At 47.8% G+C, this 20,673-nt stretch overlaps 2 protein-coding genes across 2 annotated transcripts; both read left to right on the top strand.

Moving 5' to 3' along the window:
• Nucleotides 1–300: 300 nt before the first annotated feature.
• LOC120645705 (UPF0481 protein At3g47200-like) lies at nucleotides 301–3,178 on the top strand. The gene is made up of 2 exons (XM_039922465.1): nucleotides 301–1,116; nucleotides 2,471–3,178. The coding sequence occupies exons 1-2, from the start codon at nucleotides 301–303 to the stop codon at nucleotides 3,176–3,178; spliced, it is 1,524 nt and encodes a 507-aa protein (XP_039778399.1).
• A 1,491-nt stretch (nucleotides 3,179–4,669) lies between these two features.
• LOC120645706 (UPF0481 protein At3g47200-like) lies at nucleotides 4,670–6,900 on the top strand. The gene is made up of 3 exons (XM_039922466.1): nucleotides 4,670–5,248; nucleotides 6,266–6,618; nucleotides 6,681–6,900. The coding sequence occupies exons 1-3, from the start codon at nucleotides 4,670–4,672 to the stop codon at nucleotides 6,898–6,900; spliced, it is 1,152 nt and encodes a 383-aa protein (XP_039778400.1).
• Nucleotides 6,901–20,673: the final 13,773 nt, after the last annotated feature.

Consider the following 20,673-nt stretch of genomic DNA (forward strand, 5'->3'; position numbering starts at 1 on the left):
GAATTAAGGCCCTAATAGACCGTTGGGTCTATTAGGAAGGAGATCAATCCAACAGCTAGCTTTAGTACCAAACCAAATTTTGTCTAACGTTCAGGGATGAAAGATGTTTTTTCTTGTAGTGACAGGACCTAACCCACAAGCTCAAGTAAAGGACGACGTTTTGCTTATATAGAGATAGAGGTTCTTTCCCACCTGCAAGAGCTGCGAGTGCAAAGGCATTCGGGAACTGCAACACACACAACCACGACTCAAATGAATCGAGGGGTTGGTTGGTCCTATGCTCAAGTAAAGGAGGATCTGATGGAGAAGGCAGCCGAGGAGAAGGACAGTAGTAGTAGCAGCAGCTTGGTGGCGGCGATCGAGATGGACAAGACACTCGGGTACTCTATGCGAGGAGGAGAGAAGCTGAGGGGAGAGGGGTCCGTTAGCAGCGGCTCGGTGGTGGAGATACAAGAGGTGGAGAAGATGGCAGAGCACTCCGGGGGAGCAAATGAGGAGCTCATGGATGGTTCCGAGGAGAAGGGCAACTATAGCAGTTGGGTGGTGGAGATGGAGAAGCAACTCAAGGACACCAGGCCATCCATGGAGATGGCGCGGTGGAAGCAGCGCTCCATCTATCGGGTGCCGGAGTTTATCAAGAAGATGACCAACAGAGATGCCTACCAGCCACAGTTGATGTCGCTGGGGCCCTTGCACCACGGCGAGCCCCACCTCCTGCCCATGGAGGAGCACAAGGGACGGGCGGTGCTGCACATGGTTAACTGGGTCGGGAAGCCTCTAACGGAGTTCGTCGTAGCAATTGAGGAAGTGGCGGATGAGCTCGAGGCCGCCTACGATGACCTTGATGGTAGGTGGCGTGGAGTGAACAGGGGTAGCTTCGTGCAGATGATGGTCACGGATGGATGCTTCCTGTTGGAGCTGATGAGGATACAGCAAAGTCTATACGAGGATGGGGGGCTAGATACTGGTTACACGGCCAACGACCCCGTTTTCAGCAGGCACAGCTTTCTTAGTTTGTGGCCAATAATGAAGAACGACATGATCGCCATGGAAAACCAAATACCTCTAACCGTTCTGCAGAGAATCTTGTTTGCTAGCCGGAGTGGCACACCCCCGGTAAGTTATTTGTTTCCCTCATGATACTTGACTCGTACCCTGCTCTTTCCCGCATGATCCGTCTGTTGTATGACTCGAGTAGCAATAAGAAGTGGCACTTCGTACTCGTACAAAATTGCTTCCGCTATTTTTCAATTTTTCTAAACTAAATTTCTTTTTTCCAATCACACCTTCTGATTTTATTGTACACAACTTTTAATCTCCATTTAAGTAGTCCGGTGATCAAAGATTATTTTTCTTAATTATGAGTTTTTAAGGTAATAAGCTTAGAACTATTAGAGTATCTATCCAAGCATTCTTTTAGAATATGGAAAAAATGAGAGAAAGCGTAAATATAAGAAATTTTTGTTTGTTGTGCTCCCAAGATTATCTTTGAATATGTAACATCTTGCTCTCTTAGATATATTAGCCTGTGGCCCCCGCCCAGCCAATCCGTGGAATTGAGCTCATGTTTTTTAGGTTATTGAAAAAAATTTCGGCCTTGTTCATTCACAAGTGAATGACTACAACCAAAATAGTTACAAAACTCTTATACTCTAGACCTCAAATGAGGGATTTCATAAATACAAGAAAAAAACTATAAAACAAAGAAAGAAACCTAAAAGATTGAGCTTCAAACTTCTTCTTTGTTTCCACTCCAATCTTGCAATGTATCCACAGGTACCAATTCATCACATCACTCGCCTGCTTAGAAGCCTGATATCCGGACGGTCTGTACTTTGCCTTTCACATAAACCTCCGTTTGAGTAGCCGCCATTGCCTATGGATGGTTAAAGGTGGTGTGGGGGTCGCAATGACAACACCTCCATGGAGGAAATCAGCACTTGCAGTCGTGGACGTCGTCGTTGGTTGGGGAACCACTATTGGCTTTTGCCAGTGAGTCGCACCACCCTGTCGAAGCAGGTCTTCTGGACAGCACCTCCATGGAGAAGCCACCGCGTAATGACCAGAGCTCGTCTACGAGACCCAAGCAATGTTCCAGTGTCTAGCTCTGTTTTTTTGTTTCGAAATGGGCCGGTATGAGTGCTTACCTTAAGAAACATAACGAAAGCGTTCAAGAGAGCAAACAAACATGGTTTAACGATGGAGGGGGTGTGGGGGGCGACTAATTAATGGAAAGGAATAGAAAAGCATTTAAAGTAACGCGGTTATTATATGAGAGAAAGCACAGGAGGACTAGCGTGGGACTGTGGGTAATTCTTGTTTGTTTGGGAAACTTCTTAGAAAGTTGAAAGTTGAAACACATACTTCATGCTTCTTAGAACTTTTCAGAGTATAGAACTTTAAGCTTCTTAGAATATTTCAAAGTAACGCTCTAACTGCTGTTTTCTGTTTCATCAAAATGGTGGCACAGAGTGCTCGAGAGATCAACGATATCGCGCAACTACTTCTTCGTTGTGGCCCACGATTTGAGGAAGGCTTGGACAACCTAGGCCTCCATTTCCTGGACATTCTTCGCAAAAGCTATTGTGGCACCACTCCACATTGGCAAGCGTCGGACGATGAGTATGAGCCTCGCACGCCCTGTGCAGTTGAGTTGAGCGAGGCAGGGATCCAGTTCGAAAAAACAAATACGGAAAACATTCACGACGTTGACTTCGTAAACGGCGTGCTGAGCATGCCGCTGTTAACGTTCTATGATCAAACGGAGGGGGAGCTCCTCAACCTGATGGCATTTGAGTGGCTACATCCTGACGCCAAACACGATGTGAGGTTCTACGTCTGCTTCGTGGACAAACTTACCGAGTCAGAAAGAGATGTGGCACTTCTCAGGTCCAAAGGGCTCTTGATAAACATGGTAGGCAGCGACAAGGTGGTGGTGGAGATGTTCAACACCCTCACCAAGTTAGTACGGACGCCGCCCCGAGGCAGCAGGCTAGGCCACGTGCAATGGAAGGTGAACGACCACTGCAGGAAGCGCCGGAACAAATGGCGCGCCATGTTCATGAACAACTACTTCAGCAACCCCTGGGTGTTCATCTCCCTCGTGGCCGCCGTCATCCTGCTCATCGCCACCATCATGCAGACCATTATTATTTGTAGTGAGATTGTGTTACTGTGAGTGTTCTGGCTCTGCATCTGGGCTTCGCTCTGTGCATTTTTCGGAGATTACATTGCCTTTAATTTGGCTCTGAAGTAAGAACATTTAACAGTGTTTGTTTGCACCATCGGTCATGAATTGTAACTTGCTAGCAGGCATCTTAGTTTTCTTTTTGATCGAGCTTCTGCTGATGTTTTCATGCTAGCGCCCGTGCGCTTAAGCCATATATTATTTCTCCACTGGAGATGGCATCCAAATATAATGCTAATCTGGGCTGTATTTCTTTGAGCTGCTAATTCCGGTCAAGAAGGAATTGATGGCTGGATTATTTTTCATAGACTCGATGGGTCATATTAGAAAAGTGTGCAGAGTACATATATAAATGATACATGCATCAGCATTCTGCAAGGGTGTTGTCATGTGCTCTCTATATAGAGCTCCAAACCTTCTAGTTAGCATGCAATAGTTTAATTTATTGTGCAAACTAGTTGGAGCCATAGATCAAGATTTTAAGTTGTCTAATTCACTCTCTCCTCCTCTTAGGTTACGAGCACCCGATCATTTTCACGTAGTTATGTGGTACCTCCTAGTTTCGGATGATCTGAGGGTTTTCTTCTCGAGCCCAAAAGGATGCTGAACTAATATGGTGGTAGGGTTCAGATAAGCGCAAGAAAAGGTAATGAAAAGCTCCGACATCCAGCTGATGCTCGGCGGTGGAAGGAATTCGATAAGAAGTACTATCTGGAATTTGAGAATGACCCGAAAAATATTTGGTTTGCGTTGAGTACGGATGGAATGAATCCGTTTGGTGGAAGAAGTAGCACCCACGACATATGACCAGTGATACTGATGATGTACAACTTGGCTACATGGCTGTGCCATAACAGAAAGTATCTTCTTCAATCCGTCCTTATATAGGGGCCCAAGCATCCTACATCGATATAAATGTTTTTCTTAATCCTCTGAAGCAAGAAAAATATAACATCTATACTATCCAATATAAGCACTATCAAAATATCTATTCCACTATGAATTTAATAAAACAAATTTGGTACCGTAGATGTTCTTATATTTTTCTATAAATAAGTTTGACTTAGGATAAACTTAGTATCACATGAAAAAACGGAGTATAGACCAGCAGCATTTCGTTCAAACTCAAGAGCCGAGGGCAACCCAAAGTTCATTATAGGATTATGTATAAAAAAAATGGTTCGTTGGATGCCAACTAAACACCAAATAACAGGTAGGCCAGCGCTCGAATCTGAACATATTATTGACCGAGGACTTCAGACTCGATGGGTCATATTAGAAAAGTGTGTATAGTACATAAATAAATGATACATGCATCAGCATCCTGCAAGGGTGTTCTCATGTGCTCTCTATACAGAGCTCAAAACCTTCTGGGATGGGTACCAATTCATAACTAAATTCCTACTACATCAGCCGCAAGGTTTAGCACACCAGAAATCAATTAGAGAGGTTGTCTGCGATAGCCTACAGGCGGAGCAGAATATGGCGGGGAGGGCTAATTCTTCATCTAGCTGGGTGGTGGAGATGGAGAAACTGCTCGAGGACACCAGGCCATCGGTGGAGATGGAGCGGTGGAAGCAGCGCTCCATCTATCGGGTACCGGAATTTATCAAGAAGATGACCAACAGAGATACCTACCAGCCGCAGTTCGTATCGCTGGGCCCCTTGCACCACGGCGAGCCCCATCTCGTGCCCATGGAGGAGCACAAGAGGCGGGCGGTGCTGCACACCAGGAAGCCTCTAACGGAGTTCGTCGCTGCAATCGAGGAAGTGGCAGATGAGCTCGATGCCGTCTACGAGGACCTTGACGATAGAGTGAACAGGGGAAGCTTCGTGCAGATGATGGTCACGGATGGATGCTTCCTGATTGAGCTGATAATGATAGATCAAAGTCCAGAGTACAAGAATACTGATTACACGGACAACGACCCCATCTTCAGCAGGAGCAGCTTTATTAATTTGTTTCCAATAATGAAGAACGATGTGATAGCGATGGAAAACCAAATACATCTAGTCGTTCTGCAGAGGATCTTATTTGTTGCATGCAATGGCACACCTCCGGTATGTTATTTGTTTCCCTCATGATGCTCCTGTTTTCGTTGCTAGCTTCTCTGTTTTAATTCAATCAAATATATATACGTGATTGTTTTTGTTGTACGACTCGAATAGCAAATTTGTACTTATGCAAAATTGCTTCCGCTATTTTAATTTTCTGAAACAAAATTTCCTTTTTTAAAAAAAACTCGACCGAGCGGGGAAAGATCGCCCCCACAGCATTACCAATAAGAGGAAGCCAGGCTACCCGGCTGAGAAACCCCCCGAACTCCGGCTCTTTCCGGTCTTGGGCCTGGCGGCACCGTTCCACCGGGCCGGACCACCGCCCCCTAGCATCGGACCAGCCCCCAGGCGGCACCGCACAGCTAGGTTGGGGCACACGGTCCAAGTGTCGGACCAGCCAGCCCAAGAACATCGGGAGCACAGCGAGGGGTTTTTTTAACCCACAGGCCGAGAAATCCGTCTCCGACGGGGCTCGAACCCTCGACCTAGGGGGTGCCATCCGGAAGCCTTTGCCATCTGGGCTAGCAACCGTAGGCAAAATTTCCTTTTTTCAATCGCACCTTCTCATTTTACTTGATATAACAAACTTTTAATCACCATTATTCAAGTCAGATGATCAAAGTTTTTGTTTCCTTATTTACAAGTTTTCGTTTCCTTATTTACGAAAACATGTGTGTGTGTGGGGGGGGGGTATAAAGTAATGGTTATGACTTATGAGAGATAGCACACAGGAGGACTAGTGTGGATAATAATTGTTGTTTCTTTGGGAAACTTCTTAAAAAATTCCATTATTTTTTTAGAAATACATTCTACGAACTTCTCAAATAATAGATCATACAACGAGATGTGGGCATATTATATGGCCCAAATAAGAAAGCATCGGATAAGGCCGTGGAAGCTCATCCATGAGGCCCATTTTATAGGACAAGCCAACTTCAAACCAACGGAGCATTGGAAATGTTCCTGTATCTGGTTCTAACTATTGTTTTTTTTTGTTTCATCCAAATGGTGAGCATATAGAGCGCTGGAGAGATCAACAATATGGTCCGAAGTCTTCTGGAGGTCCCTCTCTTCGAGGAAGGCGTGGAGAAGCTGGGCCTCCACTTCTTGGACAATTTTCACAAACAGCGCTGTGGCACCACTTCACATTGGGAAGGATCGGACAAATATGAGCCTCGCACTCCCAGTGCAGTTGAGCTGAGCGAGGCAATGATTCAGTTCAAAAAAAGCAACACTGAAAGCATCCACGACATTGACTTCAAAAATGGTGTCCTCAGCATGCCGATGTTCACGTTCCATGATCAAACGGAGGTGGAGCTCCTCAACCCGATGGCATTTGAGTGGCTACATCCGGACGCCAAGCACGATGTGAGGTCCTACATATATGCTTCGTTGACAAACTTATCGAGTCAGAAATAGATGTGGCACTTCTCAGGTCCAAAGGGTTCTTGGTAAACATGATAGGCAGCGACAAGGTGGTGGTGGAGATGTTCAACACCCTCACCAAGTTAGTATGGACGCCAGACGAAGGCAGCAAGCTAGGCCACATGCAATGGAAGGTGAACGACCACTGCAGGAAGCGCCGGAACAAATGGCGTGCCATGTTCATGAACAACTACTTAAGCAACCCCTGGGTGTTCATTTTGAGGGACTGAAACTGGCGACCAGAGGGGGGTGAATGGGAGCCGATCAAAATTTCTCTCAAAATTGATCAGTCGGCCTATATCCCAAAAATCACCATAAGCCCTCGAACCTAGTATGAGAGAGTAGCTAAGGACTAGCTAACTCTAAGCAAAAAGCCCTAGGGAGAGAAACAGAAGCAATACGAGAAAACTCCCCAAACAGCAGCTCTGCTGAGTCGGACCGGTCTGACCGCTAGCTCAGACCGGTCAGACCGGTTGGGCTGGAAATTGAAATTCCAGACCGGTTACCCAGACCAGTCAGACCGGCCGCTCCCAGACAATCCGCAACCAAAGCTTTAAATGACAAATCTCGAGCAAACCAAGTCTAAATCCAACGAAACTTGGAGGATACCTTCACACCTGTCCCGTGAACATATCCCCAAGAGATCTCTCCGAAAAGATTAAAGGATCTTGAGAAATCAGGGGAAGATCAAAGTGGATTGGGGTTTTCTCAAGAACACAAAAACTCCAATTCGTGAGAACTCGCGATTCCAGGGGGTTTGGCACTAGACTAGATGCATAGAAATCGTCACAAAGAGCACAACAAAGCACGAATTCAAAGGGTTGTCTCCTCCAAACACACAACACACCAAAAGAGGAGAATTCGAATCCAAAACGCAAGAGAGGAGGGAGAGGACGAGAACTCAGCACACAAAGATGAATCTCAAACGAATTTCATTCATTAATCTCAGAGGAATTCACCTATATAAAGGCTAGAGCCTACCACACCATCATCCACCCTCTAGATTGGAGAGATTAGCTATAATCTAACCTTCCTTTGCGTTGGAGACCTTGGCCCTAACTTGGAGTAGGGGGAAGGGACAGGAAAAACCGAAAAGGACTCAAAAGGCTCAAAAGACTCCACCCCCACGAACAGGTGAGGGGGACTTAAATACCCAGCTGCTGCGGCTAGACCGGTCAGACCGGTCCAAGGGACCGGTCAGACCAGTCGGGTCTGCAGCAGCCCTGTACACGACTTCAATCAACAGTGGAGTTTCTTTCTTCAACTCGAAGTCTTCCCTGTGATGCCTCCACATTGACGAAGATCCGGTCCGTAGTTTTGGAGGGTCCGTGAAACCCGGGTAGATGGCTGGTTTTGAGAAAACCGCCAAAACTCCACGCACGGGAAGATTCCCGCCTCCAAGCCGTGGCCCTTGACGCCGTACCCGCCTCGTCCTTCTGACGGCCCTAGACACCGCCCGATGCCCGTCACCTCCTCGCCCGCAGCGAGGCCCTAGACGCCGTTGACGCCCGTCACCTCCGCCAGTCCCGAGACCGACACCCGTGCCTCCACGACTTGGCGTCTTCAACCGCCGTTCGCCTGCTTGGTTTTGTGGCGTAAACCAAGAAACCCGCCTTTCGTTGTCGCTTGCGCCCACGATCCAGGAGTGGACGCCACAGCTACCGCCCGGCATGAGCTCCGGTCCCGGCTGCCTTCACCGCCGTCCACTGCATGGTCCATCGGCCACAGCACCTCCACGGCAGCTCTCCGTCGACACTTGACGCCCTTGTATCTGCAATCCAAAGACCAAGCGCACGATCACACCGCACGGTTGACAATTCACTCATCACAGGTAGGATAGAGTACTCAACATTCATCAATCTCCCCCTTGATGAGTGCATTGTCAACACACCACCAGAAACCAGAGAAGTGATAAAATAGAAGCAAGAAAGTGAAAAACTCAAGCAAGTGACAAAAAGCTCAGAAAGTCAAGAATAGTCACTTACTCAAGCACAGATCGATTCCCTAAGACAAGGGCAACGGCTCGACGCAATCGATCAAAAGCCAAAACATGACTCCTCAAAGACAGAGGTAACGCTCGATGCAGTCATGCTGGAAGTGGAAGGAAAATGAGAAAAACCAGGACCAGGAGCCAGAAACAAAGCAAACACTCCCAAACCAAAGCTTTTCCCTCTCACAAGTGCAACTCTCCCAAAATGATGTACTCTCAAAGACCTGTGCACAACAAGTTTTTCAAAAATCAAACAAGTCTCCCCCTTGTTCGATCACTTCTCCCAAAAATTCTCCCCCTTGTTGGCACATGCACACATCAAGTCTAAAATATACCAAAACCTCCCCCTGAAATTGAGACTCCCTCTGAACAGATGCTATGCAATGAATGCAATGCAGGAGGTGTAAGTGAAAGCATTCATGGATACAAGGATATGAGCAACATCTAGTCACAAGCACGTGTGCATCCATAAACAAGACCTGCATCTAACTCAACAGGGTATACCAAATCAGTCTAGAGGTAGGCAAATTCAGTTTAGGAGAAATAAAAGCATCACCCATGATCTAGCACTAACAAGTAGGGAAAGGAAAGCAGTGCTAATCATACTCATACAGGTGAGCCAAACCAGCCAAAGCATGTTGCAAATATTCATTTTTCAATCAAATTATATCAAGCAATTCTTAATGATAGGGGTTGAAAACTTGTCATGTTTTACTTAGCAATGAGGCCAAACCTATGCCAAAGACAATCAGAAGCTTAAGACACTCGTTTCAGTCATGCACAGCCTTGCCCGGGTTCTCACAAGTGCAAAGTGAGCCGTCCCGAAAACTCGATCAGTGCGATAAGCAATCCCACCTGGATCTTTTCAATCCATTTCAAGAACAGTTCAAGCAATTTTATCAAATTTAGATCATTTCAAGTATGAATTGCTAAACGAAAGTCTACACTAGCATGAATAAGATAGCAAAGTATATCAACACGCCCTAACATGCTAGTAGCCAAGATAAGGTGATCATGTTTTCAGATTTTCAAATCAAAATAGGTTAACTCAGATGATGTCATATACACAGTGGAGCAAGCTATACATGATCAAATTTATCAACTCACACTAGCAGGTACTAGAAGATCATAGCAATGTATACAAGAATGCTAGTGTAAGTGAGGCAATGTAAAATGCATAAATGTACAATGCATATGCACAATGCAACTACCAATCCTAGAAAACAAAGAGAAAAACAAACAAGACCTACAAAGCTAACTAAATAAAAGTCAGCGATCAAAAGGGGTAACAAACCCCAAGCTCCCCTCGCAAGCGAGCAAAGGTGTCCTGCTCAAGTGCTTTGGTGAGGATATCTGCGGTTTGCCTCTCTGAAGGGACATGAATCAAGTCTATGTGGCCTCTCTCATGGTTATCTCGCAGGAAGTGGAACCGGATATCTATGTGTTTGGTTCTAGAGTGTAGGACAGGGTTCTTTGCAATGCTAATGGCAGACATGTTGTCTACAAAAATGGGAATCCTACCAAAACTCAATCCATAATCCTGCAAGATTTGCTTCATCCAAAGGATCTGGAAGCAACAGCTAACAGCGGCAACATACTCAGCTTCTGTGGAAGAAAGCGCTACGCTAGCCTGCTTGCGAGAGGACCAAGACACCAAAGAAGTACCGAGAAATTGACAAGTGCCGGATGTCGACTTGCGATCCAACCGACACCCACCGAAATCGACATCAGAAAAGCCCACCAAAACCAGAGAAGAATCCGCAGAGTACCAAAGACCAAATTCAGGGGTGAATTTCAGATACCTGAAAATGTGTTTCACCACCTGCCTGTGGGAGGTGCGCGGAGAAGCCTGGTACCGCGCATAGAGGCAGACGCCGAACTAAATGTCCGGCCACGTCGCCGTCAGGTACAGGAGGGAGCCGATCATGCTCATGTACTCCTTCTGGTCCACCGCCTCGCCATCCAAGTCCTCATCAAGCGCCATCGATATACTAATCGGAGTCGGCTGAGGAGACAAGTCATTCATGTCGAACTTCCGCAGTAAGTCTCTGGTGTACTTGGCTTGATGGACGAACGTGCCCTGGGAAGTTTGCTTGATCTGCAGCCCGAGGAAGAACTGCAACTCACCCATCATGCTCATCTCGAACTCTTTGGACATCTACTCAGAAAACTTGGAGACAAGAGCGTGAGAAGAGCCACCAAATATATTATCATCCACGTATATCTGAACTAACAGAAAATCAGTGCCAGACTGCATGAGGAATAAAGTTTTATCCACACATCCCATTTTAAAGCCCTGAGCCAGCAAAAAAGTTTTCAGTCTATCATACCAAGCTCTAGGCGCCTGTTTCAAACCGTAAAGAGCTTTCTGAAGTTTATAAACACGGTTTGTAAACTTGGGATTTTCAAAACTAGCGGGTTGTTTCGCATAAACCTCTTCTTCGATAAAATCATTTAAGAAGGCAGATTTAACGTCCATTTGGAAAACTTTAAAACCGTTAGAAGCAGCAAATGCAAGAAAAATTCGAATCACTTCTGAACGAGCAACAGGGGCAAAAGTTTCCTCAAAATCAATCCCTTTCTTTTGGCAAAACCCCTGGGCAACAAGACGAGCCTTGTTTCGAACAACCAACCCATCCTCACCCTGCTTGTTTTTGAAAACTCACTTCATTCCGATGGGATTACAAGCAGGTGGAGGCTCGACTAAAACCCAAACTTGGTTTCTTTCAAAATTTTCGAGTTCCTCATGCCTGGCATTGACCCAATTAGAATCAGAAAGAGCGTGTCCAATATCCTTGGGCTCAAAAGAGGCAACAAATGCTGAATAAGCAAAGCCAGCGATACTTGTTACCTTGGACCTGGTGACTCGCTCGTTGAGATTGCCTAACATCTGTTGAGGTGGATGACGACGCTGAATGTGTCAAGGTGCTTCCCGCGTCGAAGTTGCCTCCTCCTCAACCAAAGCTGGTGCCACCTCAGGTGCAGCTGGTGAAAGCTGAGTCACCTACTCGACCGGCCCCCGGGAAGTAGACGTAGTCAGGTCGGGGCCGTCGTCATCGTCCGAGCTCGTGGTAGAGACGGCTGGGTCCACAGCACGCATGGTAGCCTCAACGTTGCCCTCTGCAGCTTCTTCCTCCTCATCTTCAAAGATGGCGGTGCCGAGCTCATCATCTCTTGCAACTTCAAGGACAGAAGCATTGTACGGTGCAGTCTCGTGGAAAGTGACTTCACAAGTCTCTCTGACGATGTTAGTATCAATAATCAACACACGGTAAGCTCTGGAGTGAGAAGTATAACCGAGAAAAATGCCGTCAGACGAGCGAGACTCAAACTTATCAAGATTTCCATCTTTCAGCACAAAGCACCGGCAACCGAAAACTCTGAGATGGTCAACATGGGGCTGGCGTCCAAATCGCAACTCATAAGAAGTCTTGTGCATGAAAGCACGCAAGAAAATATGGTTGGACACATAACAAGCGGTATTGACCGCCTCAGCCTAGTACTTTCGAGGAGTTCTATGCTCATCGAGCATCGTTCTCGCCATTTCAACCAGCGTCCAATTCTTCCGTTCTACAACTCCATTCTGCTGTGGAGTGTAGGGGAAGAATACTGGTGTTCAAGCCCTTGATCACTGCAAAAGGCTTCAAAATGAGTATTTTTGAATTCTGTGCCATTATCACTATGAATCGCTTGCATAACCTGGGGTAGCTCATTTTTCAACCTCAAGATCAAGTCTCGAACAAACTCAAAAGCCTCATCCTTGGTTCTCATGAAAAAGACCCAAGAATAGCGAGAGAAGTCGTCCACGATCACAAGAACATACCACTTCCCACCAACAGACATCACCCGAGAAGGACCTACTGTGTCCATGTGTAGCAACTCTCCAGGGTGAATGGTCATTACCTGATTAACAGGTGGATGAGAAGCAGCAATCATCTTCCCATGGCGACACGGATGGCAAACAAGGTCTTTTTCAAAATTCAATTTGGGCAATCCTCGGATTAGACCAAGTGAGCTAAGTCTCGACAATAAATCGAAGCTCAAATGTCCAAGTCTCCTATGCCACTTCCACAGATCAGAAGAAGGACCTACCAACAAGAAACGAGAAGGGCCAAGAGGAGTTCCAGAAAAGTCAACCAAGAAAACCCGATCGCGAGGTGTAATCCGGCAAACCAAATCTCCTCTAGAATCCAAAACACGCGAACAACCCTCCATGAAGCGAACCTCAAACCCCTCATCAAGAAATTGCGAAACAGAAAGCAAATTGAACCCAAGGTTTGAAACCAAAGCAACCTCTCTCAGGGTAAAGCGATCAGAAACTCGAACAGCGCCAAGTCCACAAATATTTCCTCTTCCGTTATCCCCGAACACAATGTACTCCTTTGAGCACATCAGAGTGAGGCTGGAGAACCATTTGTCATTTCTGGTCATGTGGCGCGAACAACCAGAGTCCATGATCTACCTGTTCTCCAAGCCTCCAACCTGCACATCAGTAGTAAGACAAATGATGAGCAAATGTCTCAACACTAGGGTTAGCAAAGTGACAAGCAAACCAGTATCGAGCCATTTGCTCTACAGAAGGGTTAGCAAAACCAGGCAAAGCGTATCCCCCGTCCCGTCTATCGCGTGACTGGCGAACACCACCGCGAGGAAAGCGTGGTGCCTCGAAACCTCCTCCAAAGCCTCGGTCCCGTGGTCCATAGCCGTACTGAAAACGACCAGGAGCACGACCGGCAAAGCGACAACCCACTGGAGCACGGTAAGCACCACTGTCTCCCTGATCTCCACCTACACGGCGCCCTAGCATCTTGCCTACCACCACGCCGAGGAGTACCATGCACCCGAGCAGAGTACATGTTCGCGTTCCGTCTCTCCTGCTCACGCCTCACAGCTCGCTTCCTTCTGAAACAAAACTCCTCCAGGTGACCTTCTCTATCACAGAACTCGCAGTGGTACCTCACCTCTCTCTTGGGAGGTGGAGGCCTAGCCTGCGGACAGGGAGGAGCAGCCCTCTTCTTCTGGGCAACCTGAGCTGCTGTAGCTGGGAGCTTGTCGAGGGGATTTCTCAGCTCATTGGGCTTTGGAACCCAAACCTACTTCTGTGGAGGTGCTTTTGGTGATTCTTTCAGCACACCATCCATAGGGTCAACAGTCGAAGGCTGCGTGCTTGTACTGGCAGTGTTTAGAGCACTAGAAGTTCCAGCAGCATTACCGATCTTACCATATAACCTGTCAAAGTCTGACTTCATGTAGGTGTAACCGACCCCAAAACTATCACCACGCTTGAACTGCTTAATCATCATGTCCAACTGCGGCTCACTAGCAGAAACCCAACTAAGAATCGCCCTAAGATAGGTATTCTCATTCTCCAAGTTGGCTTTCTCTACCGCAAGATTATCAAAATCAGAGATCAAACCAGGGCAAATAGAGCAGTCAATAGGTGGACTAGACTCCACGACCTTAGTCTTCCCTAAAGACTTAACCAAGGCATTCTTCTCATCTAGCTCCGACCTTTGCGTGGGACAAAGCTTACAAGCACCAAGCAGAACAGGCCTAGACCTAACCTCCTCTAGTTCACACACAACAGTAGCAAACTTTGACAGTAAAGAAGCTAGATCAGCCTTAAAGATAGGACACTCATCACATTCAAGTACATCACTAAGAATGGGAGTGTCCTTAACTAGTTCAAGTTCATGCATGGCCTTAGCGAGCTCATAAGACACATCAGCCAGTGAAGTCTTAGCAACATCTAAGTTCGCAATGTTCTCATCATGCTTGGCACGGAGAGCAATAAGATCGTTCATGTGAGATATGCAGCCAGCGCACTCATCCTCACCAGATTTCTTCCTAGCACAAGCCAGCTCAGCCCTAAGCTTTCTACGCTCTCTTGCTGCTTCCTTAAGCAGCCTCTCCTGGTTGTCAAGAGCGGCGTACAACTCCCTGACCTCCGTATCAAGCAGGTCGATTGTGGATTTTACCTCTGAATCGCTCTCGGATCTAGGAGAACAGTTGACGTGCGTCGGTGTAGCATGTCCACCCGAAGACGCACGAGCACCATCGGCTTCGCCCGCCATGGTGCAGAAACCCTTGCGCCGACCGGCCGCCAAGCACAGGCCGATGAAGCCGGTGGCTTCCTTGTCCCGCTTCTTCTTCTTCTTGTCGTCGTCGTTGGAGGTCGGTGAAGAAGAGCGGTCGGTGTCTGAGCTCTTGTCGAGGTCGCTGAGCTGCACCAGGAAGGCCTTCTCCCGCTTCTTGGCCTTGTACTGGTAGTGCTTCTTGAGCGACTCCTTGTCGAAGTGTCCCCCCGGTCACGACTGCGGTGCTTGTGGTGCCGATGCTCCTTGTTGGAGCCTCCCTCGTCACGGTCGCGGTGGCGGTAGTAGTCGAAGTGGTTGTTCTGGCCACCGCCGGACTTCTTAGGGCAATCGGCGATGAAGTGGTTCAAATCGCTGCAGTTGTAGCACCCGGGATTCTTCCTCTGCCTATTGTGGTAGACGCACTGGAACTTGCTGATGAGGAGGCACGAGTCGTCGTCGCCCAGCGTCTCCAGCTGTTCATCTGTAACAGAAGGCAAAGAGGCAAGAGAAAATCCAAGAGCAGAGTTAGCGTTAGAGCTCGATCCACCTGGGCCAGTCACAAGAGCGATGCTCTTGGAAGGAGGGGCACCATTGAGCTTGGCTCGTGTCTGGTTATCCACCTCCGTTGCCTTGAGCTTGCTGAAAAGCTCGTTCACGGTCAGAATCTCATAGCCAGTAGACTCAGTGATCCTGTTCACCTTGAGATCCCACACAGAGCGATCAAGTGCGTAGAGCAGCTTGAGGGCCTTCTCATGCTCTGTGTACTCAAGGGCATCAGCAGATCTGTTCGCATTGACTTTGTTCACAATCGATTGAAATCGACTGAACATATCGCCAATGCTCTCACCCGGCCCCTGTGTGAAGTTCTCGTATTCACGCCGGTGAGTCTCGAACAGTCTGGCCTTCACCTGAGGTGTACCCTCGTGGTAGTTCTCAAGACACGTCCAAACTTTGTGGGCTTTCTGAAAACCCTGGACGCGTGAGAACTCCGCACAAGAAACACCAGCGAACAAGGCATTGACAGCCTTGGCATTAGCCTCGTGCTCGGACACCTGAAGAGGTGTGGTCCGAACGGCAAGCACCTAGTAAGCCTGGTTCCTGGTACTATCTCAGACCTCGGCTCCCATTCTCTACAAGAAGGCTCTCATGCGAACCTTCCAGTAAGCACAGTCCTCGCCGGAAAACACCGGGATCTTCCCAAGATTCGCCATGGTCGCCAAGTGGTTTTCGAACCAGTTAAGGTACTGAAAACCTCAACCAAGCTCTGATACCAATTGAGGGACCAAAACTGGCAACCAGAGGGGGGATGAATGGGAGCCGGTCAAAATTTCTCTCGAAATTGATCCGTCGGCCTATATCCCGAAAATCACCACAAGCCCTCGAACCTAGGATGAGAAAGTAGCTAAGGACTAGCTAACTCTATGCAAAAAGCCCTAGGGAGATAAACGGAAGCAATACGAGAAAACTCCCCAAACAGTAGCTCTGCTGAGTCAGACTGGTCTGACCGCTAGCTCAGACCGGTCAGACCGGTTGGGCTGGAAATTGAAATTCCGGACCGGTCAGACCGGTTATCCAGACCGGTCAGACTGGTCGCTCCCAGACAGTCCGCAACCAAAGCTTCAAATGGCAAATCTCGAGCAAACAAAGTCTAAATCCAACGAAACTTGGAGGATTCCTTCACACCTGTCCCGTGAACATATCCTCAAGAGATCTCTCCCAAAAAATTAAAGGATCTTGAAAAATCGGGGGAAGATCAAAGTGGATTGGGGTTTTCTCAAGAACACAAAAACTCCAATTCGTGAGAACTCGCGATTCCAAGGGGTTTGACACTAGGCTAGATGCATAGAAATCGTCACAAAGAGTACAACAAAGCACGAATTCAAAAGGGTTGTCTTCTCCAAACACACAACACACCAAAAGAGGAGAATTCGAACCCAAAACGCAAGAGAGGAGGGAGAGGACGAGAACTCAGCACACAAAGGTGAATCTCAAACTAATTTCATTCATTAATCTCAGAAGAATTCACCTATACAAAGGCTAGAGCCTACCACACCATCATCCACCCTCTAGATTGGAGAGATTAGCTATAATCTAACCTTCCTTTGCGTTGGAGACCTTGGCCCTAACCTGGAGCAGGGGGAAGGGGAAGGAAAAACCGAAAAGGACTCAAAAGGCTCAAAAGACTCCACCCCCACGGACAGGTGAGGGGGACTTAAATACCCAGCTGCTGCGGCCAGACTGGTCAGACCGGTCCAAGGGACCGGTCAGACCGGTCGGGTCTGCAGCAGCCCTGTACACGACCTCATTCAACGGTGGAGTTTCTTTCTTCGACTCGAAGTCTTCCCTATGATGCCTCCACGTTGACGAAGATCCTGTCCAAAGTTTTGGGGGGTCCGCGAAACCCGGGTAGATGGCCGGTTTTGAGAAAACCGCCAAAGCTCCACGTGCGGGAAGATTCCCGCCTCAACACCGTGGCCCTAGACACCATTCCCACCTCGGCCTTCTGACGGCCCTAGACGCCGCCTGACGCCCGTCACCTCCTCACCCACAGCGAGGCCCTAGACGCCGTCAGCGCCCGTCACCTAAGCCAGTCCCGAGACCGATGCCCGTGTCTCCACGACTTGGCGTCTTCAACCACCATCCGCCTGCTTGGTTTTGTGGCGCAAACCATGAAACCCGCCTTCCGTCGTCGCTTGCGCCCTCGATCCAGTAGTGGACGCCACAGCTACCGCCTGGCATGAGCTCTGGTCCTAGCTGCCCTTCACCGCCGTCCACCGCACGGTCCATCGGCCACATCACCTCCACGGCAGCTCTCCGTTGTGAAAGTGATCGGGTGCTCTAGCCTAAGAGGGGGAGGGGGTGAATTAAGTACTAATAAAAACTTTGACCTATGGCTCCAACTAGTTTGCACAAAATTTAAACTAAAACATGCTATCTAGATGTGCAACTAGGTTGTTCTAGTGTGAAACCCCTATCCCAAAATAGTTTAGCAACCTATAGTCTTTCCTATCAAGAAACTATTCTATGAAAGTAAAGGCACACAAATTGCTAGTATGAAATGCGGAAGCTTAATGAGCGGGATAGGAGATAGCAAACTCTTGACGCGGGTGTTTATCCCGTGGTTCGGTTAGCCACAAAGGCACACCTACATCCACATTGTTGTAGCACTCACTAAGAGTATTGCTACTCGGCCACCAAGTCTCTTCCGTGAACACAATCACGGTCACCTTGGCCCCGGGTTCCACTAAGGAGCTTCTCCACAAAAGATGGAGGTCTCCACGTCCCCCGCACAAAGATATCGTCGCCGCTCCACACCAAGTCGGAGGGTCGATGACGTTGCCGGTGAGCTTCACGCTCCAAGGTGCCGGCGCACCAAGCTCTTATTTTGGTTTGCTAATGAACCACAGCACAAAGGCTCGAAGCCTTGCAATCTCACTCACTAAGATCTAATCCTTTACACAACACTCTCAAAGTGTGCTAAGGGCTTAGGATATGATCTTGATGCTTTTGTATGGCTTGGAGATGTTCTTGGGTGTGTGTGGGATGTCCAGCAACTCCAGCAATCTTCAAATGGCCGGGGTGAGGCGTATATATAGGCCACCAAGTCTTGTAGCCGTTGCTCCAACGGTTAGCTGAAAATCTGCGTATCACCGGATGAACCGATGCCTCTGGCAGGGTAGCGTCGGTTCTTCTGGTCACTCATAACCCAAAGTAGCCGTTGAACTTCTGACAGCTGACGCGGTGATCACCGGTTGAACCGATGCTTTGTACTGATGCATCACCGGTTCATCTGGTGCTTAAGAATCTTCTCCTGGGCGCTGACGTCATTGCATCGATGCAATACTCCGATGCACCGTCGGTTGAACCGGTGCTGAAGAAACTTCTCCTGGGCACTGACGTCATTGCACCGACGCAATACTCCGATGCACCGTCGGTTGAACCGGTGCTGAAGAAACTTCTTCTGGGCTCTTGACATCGTCTCTGGAACATAGGACGCCCAATGCACCGATGCCCCTTTTTGACCCGTCGGTTCATCCGGTGCCCATAAGCTGACTTGGCTTTGATTCCCTTCTGTCATGGCGTCGGTTCTTCCGACAACCATCGGATGCACCGATGCTTCATGCGTCGGTTCTTCCGGTGCTTCAGACCAAAGAGCTTTCTCTTTCTCTTTCTCTTTCTCTTCAGACCAAAGAGCGGAACCCCTGTAGGGGCGGCCCGAAGGGCCTTGCTATGCCTATCTTCTCTTTCTCTTTGTCATCACTTGAACCTAAAAGCCTGATAATTGTCATCTTAACAATCATGTTAGTCCAAGTGTTGTGTTGTCATTCGATCACCAAAATCACTCGAAATAGCATAAATGGTGCCATGTTCGTTACACGTCGACACTTGACGCCCGTGTACCTGCAATCCAAAGACCAAGCGCACGATCACAACGCACGGTTGACAATTCACTTATCACAGGCAGGATAGAGTACTCAACATTCCTCACATCTCTCTCATGGCTGCCGTTATCCTGTTCATCGCCACCATCATGCAGACCATCTACACCGTCGTGCCGCTCTACACCAGAAAGGACTCGCAGGATTGGAATTCTGTGGCAACATGTGGCTCTAGTGCTCTGCTTATACTATCTCAGTACATGTGGACAACTATTATTGTTTTCTCTCCATTATTATTGTGTGCAATGTGGCTTTCTATGGTAGTGATATCTGCCTTTCTATATTTGGGTTGTACGTGTGGACCATTATTATTTCTCTCCATTAACGCTGTTGTACCATTTATTTGGAGAGAGATTGTGTTACTATGAGTGTTTTGGCTCTGCACCTTCGCTCTGTGCATTTTTCGGATATTACATTGTCAGTGTTTGTTTGCACCATCCGTCACGAATTGTGTCTAGCTAGCAGGCATCTTAGTTTTCTTTTTGATCGAGCTTCTGCTTATGTTTTCGTGCTAGCGCCCGTGCGCTTAAGCCATATATTATTTCTCCACTGGAGATGGCATCCAATATAATACTAATCTGGGCTGTATTCCTTTGAGCTGCTAATTCCTGTCAAGAAGGAATTGATGGTTGGATTATTTTTCATAGATGTACAATGTCAAATGCGCCGCCGTGCGCATGGGGGGCAGGTTTGTATTGTTGAGGCCAAGAATGGTGCCCGGTTTCTATTTTCTGCCCTGTGAAATTAGTTTTACCCTATGTTGTTCCTCCTGCAACCGAATGTGTCAACAACATCAACAATTCTGCATATTCCTCCAGACGCCATAATGTTTACTTTGTAATTAATGTTGCCACACTTCCTGGTACATATCCTGCTCATGACTTCTTACGGTTTAACATTTTTTTTTCTATCAGTTGGATGATATCTGGACATGGCGCAGGAATGCAACAAACTGCTACTAGTAGCAAGTGACAGGACTCTGACTCCTGATATTTTCTATCGTCCATTATCGGCGTCGTGTTGGGGGTAACGCGCGTTAACCCCCCCCCCCCCAGCAGTCGCATAAATAGTTTCCCACTCCAGATTCTATGTTTCGGACCTAAATCAGTCCAACAAATAGGCTCACGTATGTAATAAAGTCAAAATTGTTCTGGAATATTTTTTTGTTCCGAAACAATTTTTATTTGTTGCACGAACAATAACAATTGTTTCAGCAACAAAAAAGTTGTTCCGGAACAAAAAAAAGTTCTTCCTTGGCAGCTCGTGCTCGGCTTCCAGCAGCGCAGGCTCCCCCCACCGACGACGGCGTGGTGCTCGCGGGCTCAGCGGCAGTTTCTTCCTCCCCAGCAGCACATCTCCTCCACTCCGGCCATGGTGAAAGCGATCGGGTGCTCTAGACTAAGAGGGGGAGGGGGTGAATTAGGCACTCTTAAAACCTTAACCTATGGCTCCAACTAGTTTGCACAAAACTTAAACTAAAACAACCTATCTAGATGT

The sequence above is a fragment of the Panicum virgatum genome, chromosome 8K, assembly GCF_016808335.1.
Source record: "Panicum virgatum strain AP13 chromosome 8K, P.virgatum_v5, whole genome shotgun sequence".
Classification (NCBI taxonomy): domain Eukaryota; kingdom Viridiplantae; phylum Streptophyta; class Magnoliopsida; order Poales; family Poaceae; genus Panicum; species Panicum virgatum.

Coding starts and splice junctions, on each gene's coding strand:
- LOC120645706 (XM_039922466.1), top strand. CDS start 4,670: ATGGCGGGGAGGGCTAATTCTTCATCTAGCTGGGTGGTGGAGATGGAG. Junction 5,249..6,265: donor CATGCAATGGCACACCTCCG/GTATGTTATTTG, acceptor GTGAGCATATAG/AGCGCTGGAGAGATCAACAA. Junction 6,619..6,680: donor GACGCCAAGCACGATGTGAG/GTCCTACATATA, acceptor GGCACTTCTCAG/GTCCAAAGGGTTCTTGGTAA.
- LOC120645705 (XM_039922465.1), top strand. CDS start 301: ATGGAGAAGGCAGCCGAGGAGAAGGACAGTAGTAGTAGCAGCAGCTTG. Junction 1,117..2,470: donor GCCGGAGTGGCACACCCCCG/GTAAGTTATTTG, acceptor ATGGTGGCACAG/AGTGCTCGAGAGATCAACGA.